The sequence below is a fragment of the Phocoena phocoena genome, chromosome 1 (genome assembly GCF_963924675.1).
Source record: "Phocoena phocoena chromosome 1, mPhoPho1.1, whole genome shotgun sequence".
Lineage (NCBI taxonomy): Eukaryota > Metazoa > Chordata > Mammalia > Artiodactyla > Phocoenidae > Phocoena > Phocoena phocoena.
The window spans coordinates 98,258,607-98,281,075 of NC_089219.1; the positions used below are offsets into that span (position 1 = coordinate 98,258,607).

At 40.1% G+C, this 22,469-nt stretch overlaps 1 protein-coding gene across 1 annotated transcript; it reads left to right on the forward strand.

Moving 5' to 3' along the window:
- Positions 1-8,133: 8,133 nt before the first annotated feature.
- On the forward strand, positions 8,134-18,348 carry CHIA (chitinase acidic). The gene is made up of 11 exons (XM_065891724.1): positions 8,134-8,257; positions 9,455-9,484; positions 10,520-10,721; positions 11,831-11,887; positions 12,575-12,740; positions 15,493-15,617; positions 15,798-15,921; positions 16,210-16,395; positions 16,909-17,028; positions 17,116-17,257; positions 18,006-18,348. The coding sequence occupies exons 1-11, from the start codon at positions 8,227-8,229 to the stop codon at positions 18,245-18,247; spliced, it is 1,425 nt and encodes a 474-aa protein (XP_065747796.1). The 5' UTR covers positions 8,134-8,226; the 3' UTR covers positions 18,248-18,348.
- The last annotated feature ends 4,121 nt before the right edge of the window (positions 18,349-22,469 follow it).

A 22,469-nucleotide genomic window follows, 5' to 3' on the forward strand; every position in this document is an offset into this window, starting at 1 on the left:
AGGCCACAGAAGACTTATACCCCATTTTATTGCACTTTGTTTTATTTCACTTCGCAGATACTGCGTCTCTTACAAATTGAAAGTTTATGGCAACTCTGTGTTGAACAAGTCTATCGGAACCATTTTTCCAATAACATTCTTTTACATTGGGTCTCTGTCTTACATTTAAAAAATTCTCCCAATATTTCAAACATTTTCATTGTTATTGTATGTGTTATGGTAATCTGTGATCAGTGCTTCTTTTTTATGTAAAAAAAATTTTTTTAACATCTTTATTGGAGTATAACTTCTTTACAATGCTGTGTTAGTTTCTGCTGCATAACAAAGTGAATCAGTTACATGTATACATATATCCCCATATCCCCTTGCTCTTGAGTCTCCCTCCCATCCTCCCTATCCCACCGCTCTAGGTGGTCACAAAGCACCGAGTTGATCTCCCTGTGTTATGCAGCTGCTTCCAACTAGCTACCTATTTTACATTTGTTAGTGTATATATGTCCATGTCACTCTCTCACTTCATCCCAACTTACCCTTCCCCCTCCCCATGTCCTTAAGTCCATTCTCTATGTCTACATCTTTATTCCTGTCCTGGCCCTAGGTTCATCAGAACCATTTATTTTTTTTATTTTTATTTTTTTTAGAACCATTTATTTTAATTCCATATATACGTGTTAGTATACGGTATTTGTTTTTCTCTTTCTGACTTACTTCACTCTATATGACAGACTCTAGGTCCATGCACCTCATGACAAATAACTCAATTTCATTTCTTTTTATGGCTGAGTAATATTCCATTGTATATATGTGCCACATCTTCTTTATCCATTCATCTGTTGATGGACACTTATGTTGCTTCCATGTCCTGGTTACTGTAAATAGAGCTGCAATGAACATTGTGGTACATGACTCTTTTTGAATTATAGTTTTCTCAGGGTATATGCCCAGTAGTGGGATTGCTGGGTCATATGGTAGTTCTATTTTTAGCTTTTTAAGTAGCCTCCATACTGTTCTCCATAGTGGCTGTACGAATTTACATTCCCACAAACAGTGCAAGAGGGTTCCCTTTTCTCCACACCCTCTCCAGCATTTATTGTTTGCAGATTTTTTGATGATGGCCATTCTGACTGGTGTGAGGTGATATCTCACTGTAGTTTTGATTTGCATTTCTCTAATGATTAGTGATGTTGAGCATCCTTTCATGTGATTGTTGGCAATCTATATATCTTCTTTGGAGAAATGTCTATTTAGGTCTTCTGCCCATTTTTCGATTGGGTTTTTGTTTCTTTGATATTGAGCTGCATGAGCTGCTTGTAAATTTTGGAGATTAATCCTTTGTCAGTTGCTTCATATGCAAATATTTTCTCCCATTCTGAGGGTTGTCTTTTCATCTTGTTTATGAATTCCTTTGCTGTGCAAAAGCTTTTAAGTTTCATTAGGTCCCATTTGTTTATTTTTGTTTTTATTTCCATTTCTCTAGGAGGTGGATCAACAAAGATTTTGCTGTGATTTATGTCATAGAGTGTTCTGCCTATGTTTTATTCTAAGATTTTGATAGTGTCTGGTCTTACACTTAGGTCTTTAATCCATTTTGAGTTTATGTTTGTGTATGGTGTTAGGGAGTGTTCTCATTTCATTCTTTTACATGCAGCTGTCCAGTTTTTCCAGCACCATTTATGAAGAGGCTGTCTTTTCTCCACTGTATATTCTTGCCTACTTTATCAAAGATAAGGTGACCATATGTACGTGGGTTTATCTCTGGGCTTTCTATCCTGCTCCATTGATCTATATTTCTGTTTTGGGGCCAGTACTATACTGTCTTGATTACTGTAGCTTTGTAGTATAGTCTGCAGTCAGGGAGCCTGATTCCTCCAGCTTCATTTTTCTTTCTCAAGATTGCTTTGGCTATTCGGGGTCTTTTGTGTTTCCATACAAATTGTGCAATTTTTTGTTCTAGTTCTGTGAAAAATGCCAGTGGTAGTTTGATAGGGATTGCATTGAAGCTGTTGATTGCTTTAGGTAGTATAGTCATTTTCACAATGTCGATTCTTCCAATCCAAAAACATGGTATATCTCTCCATCTGTTTGTATCATGTTTAATTTCTTTCATCAGTGTCTTATAATTTTTTGCATATAGGTCTTTTGTCTCCGTAGGTAGGTTTATTCCTAGATATTTTATTCTTTTTGTTGCAATGGTAAATGGGAGTGTTTTCTTAATTTCACTTTCAGATTTTTCATCATTAGTGTAGAGGAATGCAAGAGATTTCTGTACATTAATTTTGTATCCTGCTACTTTACCAAATTCATTGATTAGATTGATTAGTATCTACTATACATAGATACTTACTATGTATAGTATCATGTTATCTGCAAACAATGACAGCTCTACTTCTTCTTTTCTGATTTGGATTCCTTTTATTTCTTTTTCTTCTCTGATTGCTGTGGCTAAAACTTCCAAAACTATGTTGAATAATAGTGGTGAGAGTGGGCAACCTTGTCTTGTTCTGATAATGCTGTTTTCATGCCCACTAACACAGCGTCCATTCTGTGTTAGCCCATGGATCAAGGAGTAATTTCAACTTGTTATTCAAAAAATACACTTTTAAAGGCTGTTGTTGCCATAGATAGTGATTCCTCTGATGGATTTGAGCAAAGTAAATTGAAAACCACTCAACTTTCTAGATGACATTAAGAACATTCATGATTCATAGAAAGAGGTCAAAATATCAACATTAACAGGAGTTTAGAAGAAGTTTATTTCAACCCTCATGGATGACTTTGAGGGATTCAAGACTTCAGTGGAGAAAGTAAGTGCAGATGTGGTAGAAATAGCAAGAGAACTGGAATTAGAAGTGGAGTCTGAAGATGTGACTGAATTGCTGTAATCTCATGATAAAACATGAATGGATGAGAACTTGCTTCTTTTGGATGAGCAAGGAAAGTGGTTTCTTGAGATGGAATCTACCCCCGGTGAAGGTGCTTTGAAGGTTGTTGAAATGACAACAAAGGATTTAGAATATTACATAAACTTAGTTGATAAAGCAGTGGCAGGGTTTGAGAGGATTGACTCCAATTTTGAAAGAAGTCCTACTGTGTGTAAAATGCTATCAAACAGCGGTGCATGCTACAGAGAAATTGTTCATGAAAAGAAGAGTCAATTGATGCAGCAAACTTCATTGTTGTCTTACTTTAAGAAATTGCTGCAGCCATCCCAGCCTTCAGCAACCACCACCCTGATCTATCAGCAGCCATCAGTGTCGTGGCGAGACCCTCCACCAGCAAGAAGATTAAGACTCTCTGAAAACTCAGTTGATGGTTAGGGTTTTTTTTTTTTACAATAGACTATTGTAAAATTATGTTATGCACATTTTTTTGGACATCATGTTATTGCATACTTGATATACTACAGTATAGTGTAAGCATTACTTTTATATGCACGGGGAAACCAAAAAATTTGTGTAACTTGCTTTATTGTAATATTTGCTTTATTACAGTGGTCTGGAACTAATTCCACAATATCTCTGTGATATGCCTGTAAACCATCACAGATGATAAGCTCTGAGAGCAGTGGTGGTAGAGAGTGGAATGGAGGGTACTGAAGAGAGGGGACCCTCTGGGACCAAGGAGAGGAGCGCTACTGAGCTCAGTAACCAATGGGTTGTGGACAGTAGAGAGATGATTCAAAAGGGATATTGTGGTGAGAGCCATGGTGACCAGAATGTTGGAAACATTCACAGAAATATGGGCAATAGGAAGAGGTGCTGGCCTGGGGGAAATAACCACCTGGAAAGTGTCACCCTTAGGCTCAGGGTCTGGTGGTGAGGCAGCTTATGCTGGGGGCAGCTGAGGAAGGCTGAACCCAGGGAAGTATCACAGTGGGAGGGAGCTTGAGCAGAGTGGAAACAAGCTAGGGCCACTTGAGGGGTAGATGTTTGGGACAAAGTAGGAGGACTAGGAACAGGAAAAGGAATAGGAAGAAAATAGGTAAGAATTGGAGGGCAAAACACCAGAGTAGGTTACTCCTCTCTATGCCTTTGCTTAAGGAGGGACCTTTGTTCTTACAATAAATGAATAAATTCAAACAATAAATAAAAGCAAAGTTAGTTAACTTAGCTTCTGCCTATCAAAGAGAGTGCGTGTGACACAGCCAATTAGTTGCTTCACTCTCCAAACAGATTGTAGCCCACTGTATATGAACCATCTTGAATTATGTAAATTATTCCTTAATAGAGCTTATTAATATGGTTCCTGGGCTTGAGTCCCATCTTTTCTTCTAGTAAAGTGAAATCAAATAGCATGGTTTCACTGTCGATAATGAGTTTTTAAATGGGCTTGAGCTTTGTTAACATTACCAACATCAACATGATTTCATTGTTTCTGGGGAAGAAAATATAGGATGATATTCAAAGATAATATTATCTTATTCAAACTGGGTGGTGGGACAGGGGTTTCACTTTAATGCCTTTCTTTAAAATGTATATCTAAACTTATATATATGGTACCATAAAATTGATAGAGACTAAATAATACAGGCTTACTGAAAGAACAATGCGCAATATGGAAAGATACACAACACCAACACTTTTAAACCTTTATTATTCTACAAATCTTATCATGCTGGTAATTCTTTCCAGCACTCAAGTGCTCAGATGGAAAGCAAGTTTGGCAGGGACTCAGTGGGAGCTACTAAGGAGTTATTAAGAAGGGACGTTTTACCAGCAGGTCTTTTGTACAGGGCCAGGAGGGCCAAATTCAATAGAAAACATCTTACTAAATTTAAACAACATCTAGATATGTTAGTGCCAAATAGACAAATCTGGGACTACCGGCCTTGCTGCTTATTTTTGCATATTTTTGACCTGCCCTTGATTTGACACAATTCTGACTCTTTGTCCCAACGATATTCTCCTAGGTACCTCATGGAAATGTCTTTCCTAGTTCAACCTGTGCCACCAACTAGCCCACTTCATTTAATATAAGGAAGTAATACAGTGTAAATATTAGGAGATTTCCATTCTGTATGCTCCTGCTCTTGACACTGAATCCCAGACCTGGTACTTAAGAGTTGTTTGACAATTTTCTCACCTACAAAGTTGAGGTGACAGTAATAATTCTTGTTATAGGCCAAATAAAATAAGGAAGTAGAGCCCTCTGACGAATATTCATTGTTTTCCAGTCACTCAGTATTCTCTCTCCATTCTTTTAGAATTTCCTTTTATGGCTAATTTGGATGAAAATTTAAATGCAAGTGCCCTGTCCTTTCTCTAAGTGAGGGACTGGTTCAAGCTCAAAGCTACACAATCAGACTATTTCTCACAAGACTTTGATTCTTGTATGGACTGATGCATGGATAAAAAGTAAAATTGGAGCTTACTTATCCTAAGCCCTCCTCCCACTTTGCTCCCCCAAGAAATGTGATTTCTGTCATAATCACAAGCAGGTCCTATATTCTTATCTTTGATTCTGTGAGCTTCCTCATATTCTCCCAATATACTGATTTGTGCTTGTTAGAGTTGGTTTTAATCACTTAGAAAAAAGTAATCTTTCGTAATATAAAAACCAAGAACAATCTCTGGCATATAGTAGGTGCTTGTAGTGTTTGTTGATATTATTATTTTTATAACTGAAAATCTTCCTGGCAGCACTTCTACCAGACTTTCTCTCTGGTCCTATGAGTGAGAACCAAACACCCAGAATCTAATTATCATTGAGTAAATGGACACAATTTAGCTTCTAAATGAGATAAAATAAAAAATTAGTCTATATTTACAATAAGTCTGCTAAGGTGTCAGCATCCCATGGTGTGCACCCATATGTCTACCAACTGCTTTCCAGTTACTGTCACAAGACAATACCATATAAGCAAGAATAGACAATATGTACTAAAGGTCATAAAGTATTTCAGAGGAAGGAGAGATCATTGAGCTTCAAGGAGAGGATCTGAGCTGGACTTTGAAGAACTGTAATACTGGGATAGAAGATATTACAGGCAAAGGGTGGAGAGACAGTGTGAGCAAAGGCATGAAAGACATGTTTCGGGACAATGAATAGACCATTTTGGCTGAAGCAGAATTTTTTTATAGGACAATAGTAGTGGATAGTGTTTGGAAAGGTGGGTTGGAATTTACTTTAAACAAAAATTCTATAAATGGTCAAGTTGCAAATATCTCTATTAAAAGAAACTCTTCAATATCATCTGCATCATCTTTATCCATCAGCAGCACAAAATATTTTTAAACATCTTCTGGATGTAATTTGGAACTATGGATTACAGAGTTCTCATTGACCTTCAGAGGGTACATTTTGGGAACCATACGTTCCTAGATAAAATTATCATATAATCATGACTAAGGTCATTCCAAAGAACAGGTATGGATAGAATGTTCATAAAACAGCACCTGAAGATGAAAGCCCCTAGGCACTGATTATACAAATCATATATGAATAATTCCATGAAAGAAAATTTTTGTTTTGTTTTGTTTTGTTAACATCTTTATTGGAGTAAAATTGCTTTACAATGGTGTGCTAGTTTCTCCTTTATAACAAAATGAATCAGTTATACATATACTTTTGTTCCCATATCTCTTCCCTCTTGCATCTCCCTCCCTCCCACCCTCCCTATCTCACACCTCTAGGTGGTCACAAACCACCGAGCTGATCTCCCTGTGCTATGCGGCTGCTTCCTACTAGCTATCTATTTTACGTTTGGTAGTGTACATATGACCATGCCACTCTCTCACTTTGTCACAGCTTACCCTTTCCCCCTCCCCATATCCTCAAGTCCATTCTCTAGTAGATCTGTGTCTTTATTCCTGTCTTACCCCTAGGTTCTTCATGGCATTTCTTTTTCTTATATTCCATATATATGTGTTAGCATATGATATTTGTCTTTCTCTTTCTGACTTACTTCACTCTGTATGACAGACTCTAGGTCCATCCACCTCACCACAAATAACTCAATTTCGTTTCTTTTTATGACTGAGTAATATTCCATTGTATATATGTGCCACATCTTCTTTATCCATTCATCTGATGATGGACACTTAGGTTGCTTCCATGTCCTGACTATTGTAAATACAGCTGCAGTGAACATTTTGGTACATGACTCTTTTTGAATTATGGTTTTCTCAGGGTATATGCCCAGTAGTGGGATTGCTGGGTCGTATGGTAGTTCTATTTGTAGTTTTTTTTTTTGTTTTTTTTTTTTTGCGGTATGCGGGCCTCTCACTGCCGCAGCCTCTCCCGCCGCGGAGCACAGGTTCCGGACGCGCAGGCGCAGCGGCCACGGCTCACGAGCCCAGCTGCTCCGTGCCATGTGGGATCTTCCCGGACCGGGGCACGAACCCGCGTCCCCTGCATCGGCAGGCGGACTCTCAACCACTGCGCCACCAGGGAAGCCCTATTTGTAGTTTTTAAAGGAACCTCCATACTGTTCTCCATAGTGGCTGTATCAATTTACATTCCCACCAGCAGTGCAAGAGTGTTCCCTTTTCTCCACACCCTTTCCAGCATTTATTGTTTCTAGATTTTTTGATGATGGCCATTCTGACCGGTATAAGATGATATCTCATTGTAGTTTTGATTTGCATTTCTCTAATGATTAATGATGTTGAGCATTGTTTCATGTGTTTGTTGGCTATCTGTATATCTTCTTAGGAGAAATGTCTATTTAAGTCTTCTGCCCATTTTTGGATTGGGTTGTTTGTTTTTTTGTTATTGAGCTGCATGATCTGCTTGTAGATTTTGGAGATTAATCCTTTGTCAGTTGCTTCATTTGCAAATATTTTCTCCCATTCTGAGGGTTAAGAAAAGTTTTAAGAACAGCTAATACCTTCCAAGGGTTTTTATTGTTTATTTTCCAATAAAAACATGCTTTGATGCCAGGAACAAAATGTCCACCTCATGAAAACCACAATGTTTAAACAGATGCTTATCAGCCCTGAGAACTGCCAAAAAAGCTAATAAGCCGGTGCTTTTCATGGTGATGGTCTCTACCACCCTGTTAGGAGCCATGACATTTTGTCCTTATTGAGCAGAGAAGGTGGTGGTGAGGGGAGTGCGGGTTGGAGGTACACAAACTGGTGTTTGTAGGGGAGGAGATCTGTTGACTTACTGATTAGCTATATACACGTTTGGGTTAAATGCTCTCCACTTGGAAGATATCCTTTGTGATAACCTGGTACTCAGATGGTATAAAAAGAAAATCCAGGCTCTGCTAGACCAGAGCCAATGGCAACCATGGCAAAGCTTATTCTCACAGGTGAGTCTGTAATTGGAGATAAAGCCTTGTTCTTACCTGATTTCTTTTTCTCTCTGCATCTGACAGGCATGAAATAGTCTTCACACACACCTCTATGCTTTTCTATTGTTCTTTCATTATTTCAAATTTCCAAGAGAATCTAGACATACACAAATGAGTCTACTTCTGATTCTTTTAATCTCAATTGACTCTGGCAGCAATTTTACCTTTGTTGATGCCACAAGCATGGTCCTAAAAGAAAGGCTAGTTTTCTTCCAATGCTTGTCTTACACTCCCATTCCTTGTTGGGTTGTTCCCATTTCTCTATTCATCTTCCTGCACCACCTCATTTTAATTGATCTTATTTTAATTTACATGTTTGTGTTTTTGGTCTATCTTTTTTCAGAGATGAAAATCAGTGGGAACTGAGACAGAATTATGCAAGTTATCTTTGTTCTACTGTTTTCAGAATTATTTCTCTTTAATCCCTTACTGTCTTACTGAGTTGCTGATGTATTATAAAAATATCAGTTATAATTCAATCATTTAAAGGGGTTGATTCAGTACATTGTTTAGAGCCAATTTATATCCATAGCTTATTAGTTGCTCTAGAGCTGAGATTTACAAAGTTTTTATAGCTTCAGAACCTTTTCCAAATGAAACCTCTAGCTCAATTTATAAAGCAATCAGGTCAAAAGTGTCCTGGTAGAAGCCAGGGAACAGCATCTGGAGCCTTGTCTAACAGTTTCTAGTTCTCTTCTACTGTAAGGGCCCTTAAAGTTGGTATAAAAAAACTCGAAGGCCCCAAGAGATACTGAATTCACTGATTTAGTAGATGCTTTGTGTGTGAAGCTGTATTCATCCCAGTTAAGGGTGGTGAAGCATGGATGGGTGTGTAGTCATTGAGTAGAGTAAATTTTGGATAGTTTCAGTACGTAGATCTCCCATAGGTAGTAGACTTCCAACTCTGTCTTCCGTAACATTTGTTACTGACATGGAAGAAGGAAGAAGAGAGAGCCATGCTCATTTTTGACTAAGAGAAGGGAAGTACAGATTTATTGGTACCTTCACTGAAAAGCCTGCTCTTTGGCATAACCCCTAAGTGCCACTTGGGCTATAAAAACCTATGACCCATAGGATGGTACCGAAGGCCTCAGAATTGTATTCTACAAGATATAGACAATTGGTTCAGAATACATGTGTTTTCTTTCTCTCTAGGTCTGGCCCTTCTGCTGAATGCTCAGCTAGGTAAGTCATGGACTCTGTATTATATCCTTGACATAATTTTTTCCTACAATAAACCTAAAATCTTTATAAATTACACATAATGCAATTGTCTGCTTAATGTATTAAATGTGATTTTTTCATATTCTAATATTACTTTTTAAAAAGCATATCAAGGGCTTCCCTGGTGGTGCAGTGGTTGAGAGTCCGCCTGCCGATGCAGGGGACATGGGTTCGTGCCCCGGTCCGGGAAGATCCCACATGCTGTGGAGCGGTTAGGCCCGTGAGCCATGGCCACTGAGCCTGCGTGTCCGGAGCCTGTGCTCCACAACGGAAGAGGCCACAACAGTGAGAGGTCCGCGTACCACCCAAAAAATAAATAACTAAAAATAAAAACATATCAAGAGATAGATAAGCTATGCTAGGAAAGAAAGCTACTGTCTTCTTTACAGACAGATGGATTTGATGTTGGGAGAACCTGTTATTTTGTATTGGCTGCCACTGTTATTCTCTTCAGCATGACCACCTGAGAGTTGTAAGTTGGTATTCACTGGGCTTCATAGGACTACTAGGCATTTTTTCTTCAGTGGTTCCTAGGCTTCACCAAGATCCCAAAGTGAATCTGTCAAAGTTAAAAATAACCAACTTGGGGCTTCCCCGGTGGCGCAGTGGTTGAGAGTCCGCCTGCCGATGCAGGGGAAACGGGTTCGTGCCCCGGTCCGGGAGGATCCCACATGCCGCGGAGTGGCTGGGCCCGGGAGCCATGGCCACTGAGCCTGCAGGTCCAGAGCCTGTGCTCCGCAACGGGAGAGGCCACAACAGTGAGAGGCCTGCGTACCGCAAAAAAAAAAAAAAAAAAAAAAACCAACTTGAAAGTCAGTGACTAGTTCCCAAGTTAGAAGCTTTGAAATCATTTGCAAGATTGTTCCTATTAACCACCCTTACACAGAGATCAGGTATCTGAGGCAAAGGGAGGGAAACAGAAGCAGGGCTAAAACTTACAGCATATTTCAGTGGCACCTAAGTCAGGCCATTTTTCTTACTTCTTACTACTCTCAGGTTCTGCCTACCAGCTGATGTGCTACTTCACCAACTGGTCCCAGTACCGACCAGGCCTGGGAAGTTTCAAGCCTGACAACATTGACCCCTGCCTCTGTACTCACCTGATTTATGCCTTTGCTGGGATGAGAAACAACGAGATCACCACCATTGAATGGAATGATGTGACTCTCTACCAATCTTTCAATAGCCTGAAAAACAAGTAAGAGAACAGGAAGATTTCTAAGTTGGTATCTCTGCAGTTCAGGTTCAGTGAGTCTGAGGTGGGAACCAAGACTCTGTATTTCTAAGAAGCTTCCCTATGATGCTGATGCTTCTGGTCCAGGAGCTACACTTTAAGTATCGAGGATATAGATAATGTAGCACGTTGCCTGCTCTAGCTAGTATTAAAAAATAGTTCTGTATCTTCCTTTCACTGTAATTATCTTTTTTATGACTCAGGAAACTACAAACCATCTTAGCTACTTGCATCAGAGAACAGGAGGCAGAGGATACCGAAGTTTAGACATAAAAGAGCCCAAGAAATCAGAAGAGTTTGCTGTATTTTAATAGAGTTCTGTTCTGTGTAAAAATGAAACAAAACAAACAAAAACCCTGGTATCTTTTAATTTCTAATTTGTTCAGTTAGTTAAATCCAGGAGAAGTCAGGCTACAGGCCATTGCTACCTTCAGTAGTGGCAGTATCTTGAATGCAGCCACTAGAATTTGAGTTATGATGCCTAAGAAGAAATAAACCCCTTCAGAGTGGTATTTCTCAAAGTGTGATCCATTGACCATGCAACAAAACCACATGAGTCACTTGATAAAAATCTCAATTCCCTAATCCAACTGAATCACAATCTCTGAGAAAGGGGTTAAAAACCTGGAATTTTAATGTTGTCCTCCAACTCTGGTCCTTGTACTTCATTCTTATACAAACTGATGTTTGAGAACCACTATTCCAGAAAATGTGCATGATTTTAAGCCAACTGATTTATATTAATTATCATAAAGTCTGAGAAAGTAATTATGTTCAAGCAATATTTACCGTTTCATCTGATAGAGTAGAATGTAAGAATTGCCAATACATTCCAATTTTTTAAAAAACCCGGTTGTTTAATTTAGATTTTTCTAAAGAACTCTGAGTGCATTCATAATGATAACACAAATAATTTTTATAAAGTGTTCAGTAGTGAAGGAAAATTATTATACAGAATATCTTATCAAGGCAACATCAAAGTTTCTGACCAGGCCCAATACCTAAGCAATGTTATTTTAAATTGAGGGACTCATGGATTTTGAAGTTCTTCTTTTCTATCCTTTGCTTTAAAGGAACAGCCAGCTGAAAACTCTCCTGGCCATTGGAGGCTGGAAGTTTGGAACTGCCCCGTAAGTCCTCTACGAGAGAGCCTGGTGTTCATTTGTTACAGAAAACAAGTTAGCCCAATGTGATCTATGTCCCTTCAGATTTCACATCTTAAGACAGGATATTAAGGATATACATTAAACAAATATGTTACTTAAATAAATTACTACACCAGAATCTCAGTATTGATTAGAACACCATTTATTTTGTACATTTACATTTAATTGGATATTCTGGGACTACATTCACAGAAGCTTAGTTACTGAGATTTCAAAACAACCTCTTCTCAAAATGTTTCAGAAGTACAACCCCTAAGGAGAGTGTTATAGCACTTCTGTCTATTTACCTTCTGGGAGAAGGAAGAGAAAGTCATGCAAATAAACAAGAAGAATTTTTTGAGGGTATACGAACATCAGGGACTATTTGGAGAGACAACACAGTGGGCCAAGGTAGCCAGGTGTTCAAAGCAACAGGTACAATTTGGGAGAAAGATCAGAGTTGGGTGGATAACAAAACAAAGAGAACACTGAGGTACCATGGCTGACAGAGCAGTGATTACAAAGCAAGCACAGGAGAAAGCCAGGAACATAGTTTTATCTGGGATGTGGGTCTTGGTGTAAAGCTCTGAGGCAGAAATATAGGAGTTTGACTTCGCTACATGGTGTTGGGACTACCAAGGCCTCACCCTGCCTTCTTTGGATCTCCTTCAGTTTCGCTACCATGGTTTCCACTCCAGAGAATCGCAATACTTTCATTTCTTCAGTCATCAAATTCCTGCGTCAGTATGGATTTGATGGGCTGGACTTCGATTGGGAGTACCCTGGCTCTCGTGGAAGCCCTTCTCAGGACAAGCATCTCTTCACTGTCCTGGTGCAGGTGAGGAGGGAGGTGGCAGTGTTTAGCCCAAGAAAATTCAAAGCCTGTTCTTTTCAAGGAGAACCTGGTGGTTCCAGAGTGAAACTAAACTGGAATTTAGAATTTTGGAAACTTTACATTGCAAAGATTCTTAGATATCATGCCTACATTCAACAGCATTTAATAATAATAATATTATTATGTGTGCTATGTGTCAGGCACAATTCTACAAGCTGTTTTTATTTTTTTTATTTTTTTTTTAACATCTTTATTGGGGTATAATTGCTTTACAATGGTGTGTTAGTTTCTGCTTTATAACAAAGTGAATCAGCTATACATATACATATGCTCCCATGTGTCTTCCCTCTTGCGTCCCCCTCCCTCCCACTCTACAAGCTGTTTTTAGAATCATAACTCATCTCATCTTCGTATGTACTCTATGGTATAGGTACTGTAAGTACCATAATCTTTATTTTACAGACGAGGAAGCTAATATATAGCGGGTTTAAGGAACTTGCCTAATATCACACAACTAATAGGTGTCATAACTACCCAAGTAGTCTGACTACAGAGCCCATTGCTTCTAACCTTTATACTAGCTGCCTATTATCACTGAGCACTTACACCATCCCAGACACTGCATTAAGTGTCAGGCTAAAGATAAGAATAAGACACAATCCTTGGCTTTAAAAAATACACCATCTTAGGTGGAAGCCTGAAAAATAACCAACAATTACAGTACACTTAGGTAAATGTCATGATAGAGGTATTCAGAGTGCAAAAGCAGCACAGAGAGAAGGTACCTAATTCTGCTCTGGGGCAGGATCAAGAAGAGCTTAGTCTTGAAAGTGGTGTTAACCAATTAAGTGACGATGGGATTGCACAAATGAAGACATGTAGATATGTGTGAGCAGGTATGTGAGTAATGGATTATGAGGCTGCACCAGAGACAAGAATCAGATCATGTAGGATTTGTATATTATGGTAAGTAATTTGGACGTTATGTTCAAGACAACTTTGAAGGATTTTTAAGTAATGGAAAGATATGACAAAGCTCATGTTTTAGAAGGATCACTCTGGCTTTAACCACGGTGGATGAATTAGAAGGTAAGGAGTCAGGGATAGAGTTAGGAGGCTATTGCAATAAATCAAGCAAGAGATGCTGAGGGTCTGAACAAATACCCTAACAGTGAGAACAGAAAAAGGAAGTATATAAGAGATATTAGGAGGGTAGAATCAATAGGATTTGGAGACCAATTGGAAGTGGAAAAAGAGAACTTCCAGTTTTCTGACCTTGAGAACTAGTTTGACTATGGTCCTGTTAACTAAGATGGTAAATACAGGGAAAAAGGTAGATTTGGAGCAAGAAAAAGGGCTCATTAATTTGTCTTTGAACATGCTGAGTGAGAGGAATCTGTAGGGCATCCTATAGTTTTGCCTAATAGACACTGGATGAATAGGTATTGGGTGAATGCCAAGCTGGAGTTCAGAACAAAAGACTTGATTTGATATACTGTATTGATGTCATCAGCAAAGGTAAATAATTAAGAGATCACCAAGGAAAAATGAATGGAGTGAGAAAAGCCAAGGATGGCTTTTAGATTTACTCTCCCCCAAGACAGGGTTTTTTCCTATACCATCTGGTATACCAGATTGTCAGGCAGCCTCCAATAGTTTCAATATTAAGTAATTCACTGGTTGAAAAATAAACCTACTTACTTGTTGAACAGCTCTAGAGATCAAAAAGAACATCTGTATTCTTAGTCAATACATGCGTCCAGTCATAATTAATAACTTCCAATTAGTGGTTCTAGCGCTGCCCATTGAAGTAACATAGAATGAAGCTGCACCTTTTGCAATATATTAGTTGGATATTTGAAGACAGCTATATCTTGCCTATAATTTTTCTCCTTCCAGTTAAATAACCTAGTTCCTTTAACAAGTACCCATACAACAATTTTCAGACCCACTCTTCACTGGAACACACTCTGGTACACCCTAATAATGCAGTTATAAAAACTGAATCCATGGATTCCCTGGTGACGCAGTGGTTGAGAGTCCGCCTGCCGATGCAGGGGGCCCTGGTTCGTGCCCTGGTCCGGGAAGATCCCACATGCCGCGGAGCGGCTGAGCCCATGAGCCATGGCCGCTGAGCCTGTGCGTCTGGAGCCTGTGCTCTGCAACGGGAGAGGCCACAACAGTGAGAGGCCTGCGTACCACACACACACAAAAAAACAACAAAAAACAAAACTGAATCCAGTGCTCCAGGTAAGATTAGAGTCACAAAATAACAGTGGATTAACCTCTAGCATTGAACGGGAACCTATCACCTGGCTGTTACCACCTTCCTCACTGGCCAATTCAGCATTTCATTTGATGGGATGTCAGTCCTATAAAGTAGCTCATTTACTGGACAAAGGGAAGCAAATCTCTATATTGCTAAAAGCTGGATATAGGTTACTGTAGCAAGTATAACTTCAAAGTGTAGTTATATAAGTAGAGCTCTGACTGGTCATCTGGGACCTGGGTTCTCGTCATGATCTGGATACTAACTTGCTGTGAGACTTTGGTGAAATTGTCTAACTTCTATGTATATTAGCTGTAAAATGAATACCATCAATTCTGTCTACTTTATAGGGATATGCAGAAACTAAAGATAAAATATGTGAAAGCACTTTGAAAAAGAAAAGCATTATACAAACATATATTTATTAATTTTTAAGGAGGTGAAATCAGTTTCATAGATGTCCTACTATACTTGATTATTCTATAGGAAATGCGTGAAGCTTTTGAGCAGGAGGCCATCCAAACCAATAAGCCCAGGCTGCTGGTCACTGCTGCAGTAGCTGCTGGCATCTCCAACATCCAGTCTGCCTATGAGGTTCCTCAGCTGTCCCAGTGAGTGACTCACCTTATCCTCAAACTCCTATAGGTATCAGTTTTGCAAAGCAGACTTGACTTAGTCTGTCATGCCACTCAGGGACTTTGTTTAAGAGGCATTGGAAGTGGTATCTTTTGTCTGCACAGGTATGAGAAATAACAATTGGAAATGCTTTTAAACGCTTTATCCCACCTCAGGTACCTAGACTACATCCATGTCATGACTTATGACTTCTATGGCCCCTGGGAGGGCTACACTGGAGAGAACAGCCCCCTCTACAAATACCCAACTGACACTGGCAACAATGCTTACCTCAATGTGGTGAGTACCCACACAGATGCAGGTTCAGACCAAAGATGTTGTAAATCACATGGAGATTCAGAGACAAAAGAAATATAAATTCTGCAAAAGTCTCATTTGGACAACTCTCTTCTTAAGTGGCTGATCATATTTCATTAACTATAACCTCACCAAAATATTTCCAAAAATACCAACTAATCTATCTGTTATTAGCATCATTCAATTTTACCTTTTAGGACAGTGGACTAGCATAACTAAGCAATGGGTCATCAGCTGGGTGGGCCTCTAACTTACCTGCTACATTTTCAGGATTATGCCATGAACTACTGGAAGAACAATGGGGCTCCAGCTGAGAAGCTCATCGTTGGATTCCCTGCCTATGGACACAACTACATCCTAAGCAACCCTTCCAACAATGGCATTGGTGCCCCCACTTCTGGTGCTGGTCCTGCCGGGCCCTACACCAAGCAGGCTGGGTTCCTGGCCTACTATGAGGTAGGTAGCCTGGGCTTTACAGTTGAAATTCTGTGAATTTCATGCCCAGTGCTGCACAGTAGCCTTAGGACTAGAATCTGTGTAAAGCTTGAATGTTCATTTTGTCCACTACTTACCTACTGTAACACAGATATTACTCCAAATGCTTCAGGTGTTTAAGTAACCTATTCATTTACCTAGTCCAGTATGAAGAACATGTGTAGTGTGCAATATCCCTTCAAACAACAGACTACATACTTAAGGTCATTTATATTAGCACTTAAGGGAATTAAATAACTGTATCTCCCATACTAACATGGGTTCTCAAAATCAAGCACTAAAAATAGGGATAACATCTGAGTATTTCATAAACAACTTGATCTTATTTACTGCAAATAAAAACCCATAATTAGAAATCTGAGGAAAGCCCCTATTGCAGGCATGACAGAAAAAAAAAAATCAAAGAGGAAATTGTATGTTTTCTCTTTTTGGGGAGTCATACTTAAAGGGTTTGAATCTCTTGACTTTTTAAAGATCTGCACGTTCCTGAAAGATGGAGCCACTCAGGCATGGGATGCCTCTCAGTACGTGCCCTACACCTATAAGGGCAATGAGTGGGTTGGCTATGACAATGTCAAGAGCTTTAATATCAAGGTAAGGTCAGCCCCTCCAATGTGCTGTGAGTTCAGCCCTGAGTCCGCCGAAATAAAATGACTGCTGGTGTCCTCTATCCTTAAACAGGCTGAGTGGCTTAAACAGAACAACTTTGGAGGTGCCATGGTCTGGGCCATTGACATGGATGACTTCACAGGCACATTCTGTAACCAGGGCAAGTTCCCCCTGATCAACACCTTGAAGGATGTTCTTGGCCTGAAGAGTGCAAGTAAGTGACAGCAGGGGGATGCCCATGGTGTATAAATGATCCTTTTCCAACTCAAAAGACAGCCTAACATCTTCCCCCTTTGCCCCAGGAGTCTCTTCCCATTTTACCTCACTGTTCTTTCCTGCCTGAGAGAGAAGTGCTATATTCTTTCCTTACCCTTGAATGTCCACATCAGGAATTTTATGTTCTTATGAGAAACCAGGCTTACTGGGTGGGTTTTCCAGGTCTACTAATTCTTAAAGGTGTGGAAAAGCCTCAAGAAATTAGGCTGACCTTCAATATAAGCATTTATTTTTCTATGAACCCCTTATTAAAAGTCTCCTTCAGCCTGCTTGGGGAGATTGAACAAAAAACCCTAAGCAGTACTGAAATATTTCTAATCTATAATTCAGAGGAAGTACCAATTCCCTAAAATTCGTCCAGATTTTCTCTTACAGCTTATTTGCTTACCGCTTATAACCAGATCCTAGAAAAGCATTTCGCATATACTGGGTGCTCAGTAAAAAAATTTTTAAATGATTTTAACATCATAAGAGAGAACTTTTAAAATTTAAAACTGGGCTGGCTTGAAATTATAGCTGTTCCTAATTCCTAAGATGGAGTTATCTTGTGAGCTCCTCAGTTACAGGGACCCAGAGCGAACTGCACTCCACCTCCAGACCTCACCCCCGGTCTGCTAGTTCTCCACCTCTAGGTGAATCTGAGAGCTTCTGCCAGGTCCACTAGTCTGCTCTTCATGCTGTTTCAGGTTGCACCACCTCCACTCAGTCCAGTGAGCCCAACAGTCGTACCGGAAGTGGGAGTGGAAGTGGAAGTGGGAGTAGCAGCTCTGTGGGTAGTGGATACTGTGCCGGCAAAGCCAATGGCCTCTACCCTGTGGCAAATAACAGAAATGCCTTCGTGAACTGCGCAAATGGAATCACATACGAGCAGTATTGCCCGGCTGGGCTTGTCTTTGACACCAGCTGTCAGTGCTGCAAGCTGGCATAAATCTGACCTGTGTCTCCATTCCCTAATGTGCTGAACAGTCTCCTTTGTTTAGCACACCTTGCTCCTACCTAGAGTTCTGCAATAAAATCCATCAGTCAAAACATGAGTGTCCTTGGTTTTAAGTGATTTGGGTGGAGACCCTTCTAGATTTGAAAATACAGGCTGTGCATGGGGGTGGAGCGGCAGAAGAGAGTGTGTGAGGAAGTGATGACACCAACAAACCCACAAGCCTTCTACTGGCTTAGGTTAATTTGCATAAAGGTTGGATGCTGTCAGGAGGAAACATCTGAATGTTTGGTGTTGGCATGGGATGAGGACGTGAAGAAGATAGGTCTGCATCTTGGTGACTGTTCTCAGTAGTGTACCAAAGTGATTCTAGGAGACTCGGGGGCACAGGCCTGTTTGGCTTGCTCAAGAAACAGAAGGCCAGGACATTGTTTCTGTGTCTGCTGAGGTCCCAGAACTGGTCCACCTCCCCTGAATTGGCACCATCGGGAAGGTCTTTGCAGTGGGCTCCTTTGGGGATGTCTGCCTTTCTCAGGAGTGAAAGCAGAGGTCCTTTCCTTGAAACCATAGCTGTGGTCACTAGCAGCTGTGGTTTTACTGCATTATCTCCTCCCCTGGCTTGGCTGATTGACTGGCGTAGACGTCAGATTCAAGAGGGCTTATCAGATTATAACCCCTTGGAATCTGCATCAGAGAACAAGGAATGGTGCACAGTCCCTGAGACTGGCTTTGCCTATAATATGTAAGCTTAGGATCTGTAGTGAGAAACTGAGGAGAAGGGAAAGTTGCCTTGGATGCAGAGCAAGAAGACTAAAGGGGAGAAATGGAGAAAAGCCACGATGAAAGATGCAGAGAGAACATTTATCAGTAGCTTTCCAACTCTTCATTCTAGCTCCTTCCTGAGGCCCAGATGCATTTCTGCCTTTGGGTTCTGTGAAACACCCCTATAACTATGTAATAAACTCCTCTTTGCTACATAAGCTGGCTTAAGTTTGTTTCTTTTATTTTCAACTGAAAGAATCCTAAGTAATAAGAATATAATGGCTCCTATTTTCTGGCATGCTTACTGTATGTCAAACTCCATTTTAAGTGTTTTACATGTGTTTTGTTATTTAATTCTCTCAGCAACTTTGTGAGGAAGATAACATTAACCCAAGAAACTGAATAACCTGCCCGACATCTCACAGCTAATAAGTTGCAGAGCCAGATCCAAAAGAGGTCACAGTCCTAACTACTATGCTTTACTGCCTCCTTTGACACAGATCTCAGTGTTCTCATGGTAGATGGCAGCACTGGTGGTAATGATGAGGCACATGCAGCTTTCTGGGTAATGACTATTCATTCATGAGCCCACAACATTTCTTGATTATTTATTATGTGCCAGATAATGTTCTAGGTACTAAAGACATAGTGGTGAATAACATAAAGAGTTCACCCTTATGGGGATTATATTTTGCTGATGGGAGTTTAAGCAATAAATTAGCAAAAAAAAAAGAAACGAGGAAAGTGAATCAGTGATAGAAAGTGACAAAGGGAGGAGCCTATTTTAGTTTGAGCAGTCCAGGAAGGCATCTCTGGAGAGATCCCATATGAGATGAGCCTTGATATTAGAGATGAACCAGTCATTCTGAGATCTGGGAAAAGTGCAGAGGTGCAGCAAGTACAAAGTCCTTGAGGTGGAATGAACATGGCGTGTTGGGAAAAAGATCAGCGGTGACGTCAATATCATGGTAGTATGAGACAGTCTGTTGGTCTCTCCTCTTCAATCTACAATGAGTAAAACATTCATAACTCAACAAAGATTCCTCTGGTCCAACACACTAGGATTCTGGAGAGATCTACACATCTGTACATCTGAACATAAGTAGACTGGAACAAATAGAGGAGGTGGAATTGGGAGAACAGCAGAGGTGGTACTTGCAATCTGGACTCCGTGGCCACGACAGTACTGAGCCAACAGTTCCAGAGGACCCCGTAGTAATAGGGGAGGCAGCACACACAGATTAGGCCTCCAGACTGCAGCAATACCCCAGACACAGGGAACCAGGCATCAGCAGTGGCAAGGCCCATGACCTCAGTCCCTCCAGTTCTGGTGGTGCCTGGACTCTGGCACTCTTGCATCTGACAATCCCAGATGCATCAAAGGCACCCATGACCCCCTTCCCACCCTACTCTCCCTCTGCCCTTGTTGTGGCAGTGTTGCCCACCACCCAAGCATCCCTGGACCCAGTGGAGGTGCCCACCATCCTGATGCCCTTGGCAGTGACCCTAGCAACAATGGCAACATTGGAAGCAGCAAGGCACCAGAGATTCTGGAGGCAAAGCAGCAAGGGCATAAGTGACACCTCTGGCAGAGGCGGTGGAGGGTGGAAAGTTAATTTTCAAATATAGCCAGAGACATTTCAGGTAAGAGAAACAAAAACGTGTGCTATAGCACTACCTACTGGAAAAAAAAAAAAGGCCTCTAATAACCAACATGTTGAATTGTTAAAATCAAAGTGAAAAGAGTTTTACCTAATTAAAAAAGGTGTTTGCTACTTCAAAAGTTCCAGCAGAGGAACAACTCATTAAGCACCATGAAAAACCATGGTAATATGGTATCACAAAAAGAAAACGGCAATTCTCAGGAAACCAAACTTAAAGTCATGAAAGAGTGTGAACTAACTGATAGAGAATTGAAAATATCTGTCATGAAAGAACTCAATGAGCTACAAGAAAACTCAGAAAGACAGTTCAATGAGCTCAGGAATAAAATTAATGAACAGAAGGAATGCTTTACTGAAGAGACTGAAACTCTAAAGAAGAACAAAACAGAAATTCTGGAGCTGAAGAACTCAATAAATTAGATGAAGAAAGCATTAAAAGCATTGGAAATAGAGCAGACCATAAGGAAAAGAGAGCTAGTAGGTTCAAAATCTACGAATGATTCAGGTAGAAGAGAAAAGAGAACTACGATTTTTTTAAACGAATAAATTCTATGAGAACTACCCAATTCCATTAGGAAAGGCAACATAAGGCTAATGGGTATCCCAGAAGGAGAAGAAAGGGAGAAAGGAACAGAGAGTTTATTTAAAGAAATAATAGGCTAGAACTCCCAAGCCTGGGAAGGAACTGGGTATACAAGTTCACAAAGATAAGAGAACACATAATTATCTCAGTGCAAGAAGACCTTTTCCAAGAGGTCTTCCCTGGTGGGGAAGGGCTTCCCTGGTGGCACAGTGGTTGAGAGTCACAACAGTGAGAGGTCCGCGTACCGCAAAAAAAAAAAAAAAAAAAAAAAATGTCAGTGACAAAGAATTTTAAAGGCAGCCAGGGGGAAAAAAAAGACAGTAACCTACAAGGAACCCCCATTAGGCTATCAGTAGATTCCTTAGCAGAAACTCTACAGCCCAGGAGAAAGTGGGATGACATACTCATAATATTGAAAAATTAAAAACTGTCAGCTGAGAATACTCTACCCAGCAAATTTATACTTAATTATAATAAAGAAATAAAGGCTTTCCTAGACAAACAAAACCTGAGGGAGTTCATCACCACTAAACCTGCCTTAAAAGAAATGTTGAAAACACTTCTCACTACCTCTACTTCAACTACGTTGGTGTCTTTGCTGTTTCTCCAATAGTCCAGTCATGTTACTGCTTCAGGGCTTTTGCACAAGCTAGAATACTCTTTCCCAAGATTTCCATTTGACTTTCTGCCTCACTTCCTGTAGGCCTTTCCTTGAAGCCACCTTCACAGTGGGCCCCTTCCTGGCCATGAAACTCCCTTTTCCCTTCTTCCCTGTCTGTGATTCCTTTGTTTTTCCTTGGCAAAATCAATACCTGACATCCCATACATTTTATGTATTTACCATTTTTATTGCCTCCCCTGCTAGAATTAACCTCTAGGAGAACAAGGATTTCTGTTCACTGCTATATTCCCAAAGCCTAGAGCAGTATCTGACATATTATAAGAGTTTAATAAGTACCTGTTGAATGAATAAATCAATGAGGGCAGGAAGGGAAATGATGAACAAGTTGAATAAGCGAAGCATTGGACTTTATATAAGTTATCTCCTACATGGTGAATATTGTCCTTGTGTTACAGGTGAAGAAATTGAGATATTGTGAGGAAAATTTGCCCAAGATTATGAAGTTAATAGTTAGCAGAGCTTATTTTCAACGTTGGGCTTTTCTGGCTCCTTCTACATCATAATGTTGCCTTGTAGAAAGCAATG

What these genes read in the sequence shown, in the direction of transcription:
- CHIA (XM_065891724.1), top strand. Translation starts at nt 8,227, where the DNA reads ATGGCAACCATGGCAAAGCTTATTCTCACAG. An exon ending in GGCAAAGCTTATTCTCACAG is followed by an intron (nt 8,258 to 9,454) that starts GTGAGTCTGTAA and finishes CTTTCTCTCTAG; the next exon opens with GTCTGGCCCTTCTGCTGAAT. An exon ending in TTCAATAGCCTGAAAAACAA is followed by an intron (nt 10,722 to 11,830) that starts GTAAGAGAACAG and finishes TTTGCTTTAAAG; the next exon opens with GAACAGCCAGCTGAAAACTC.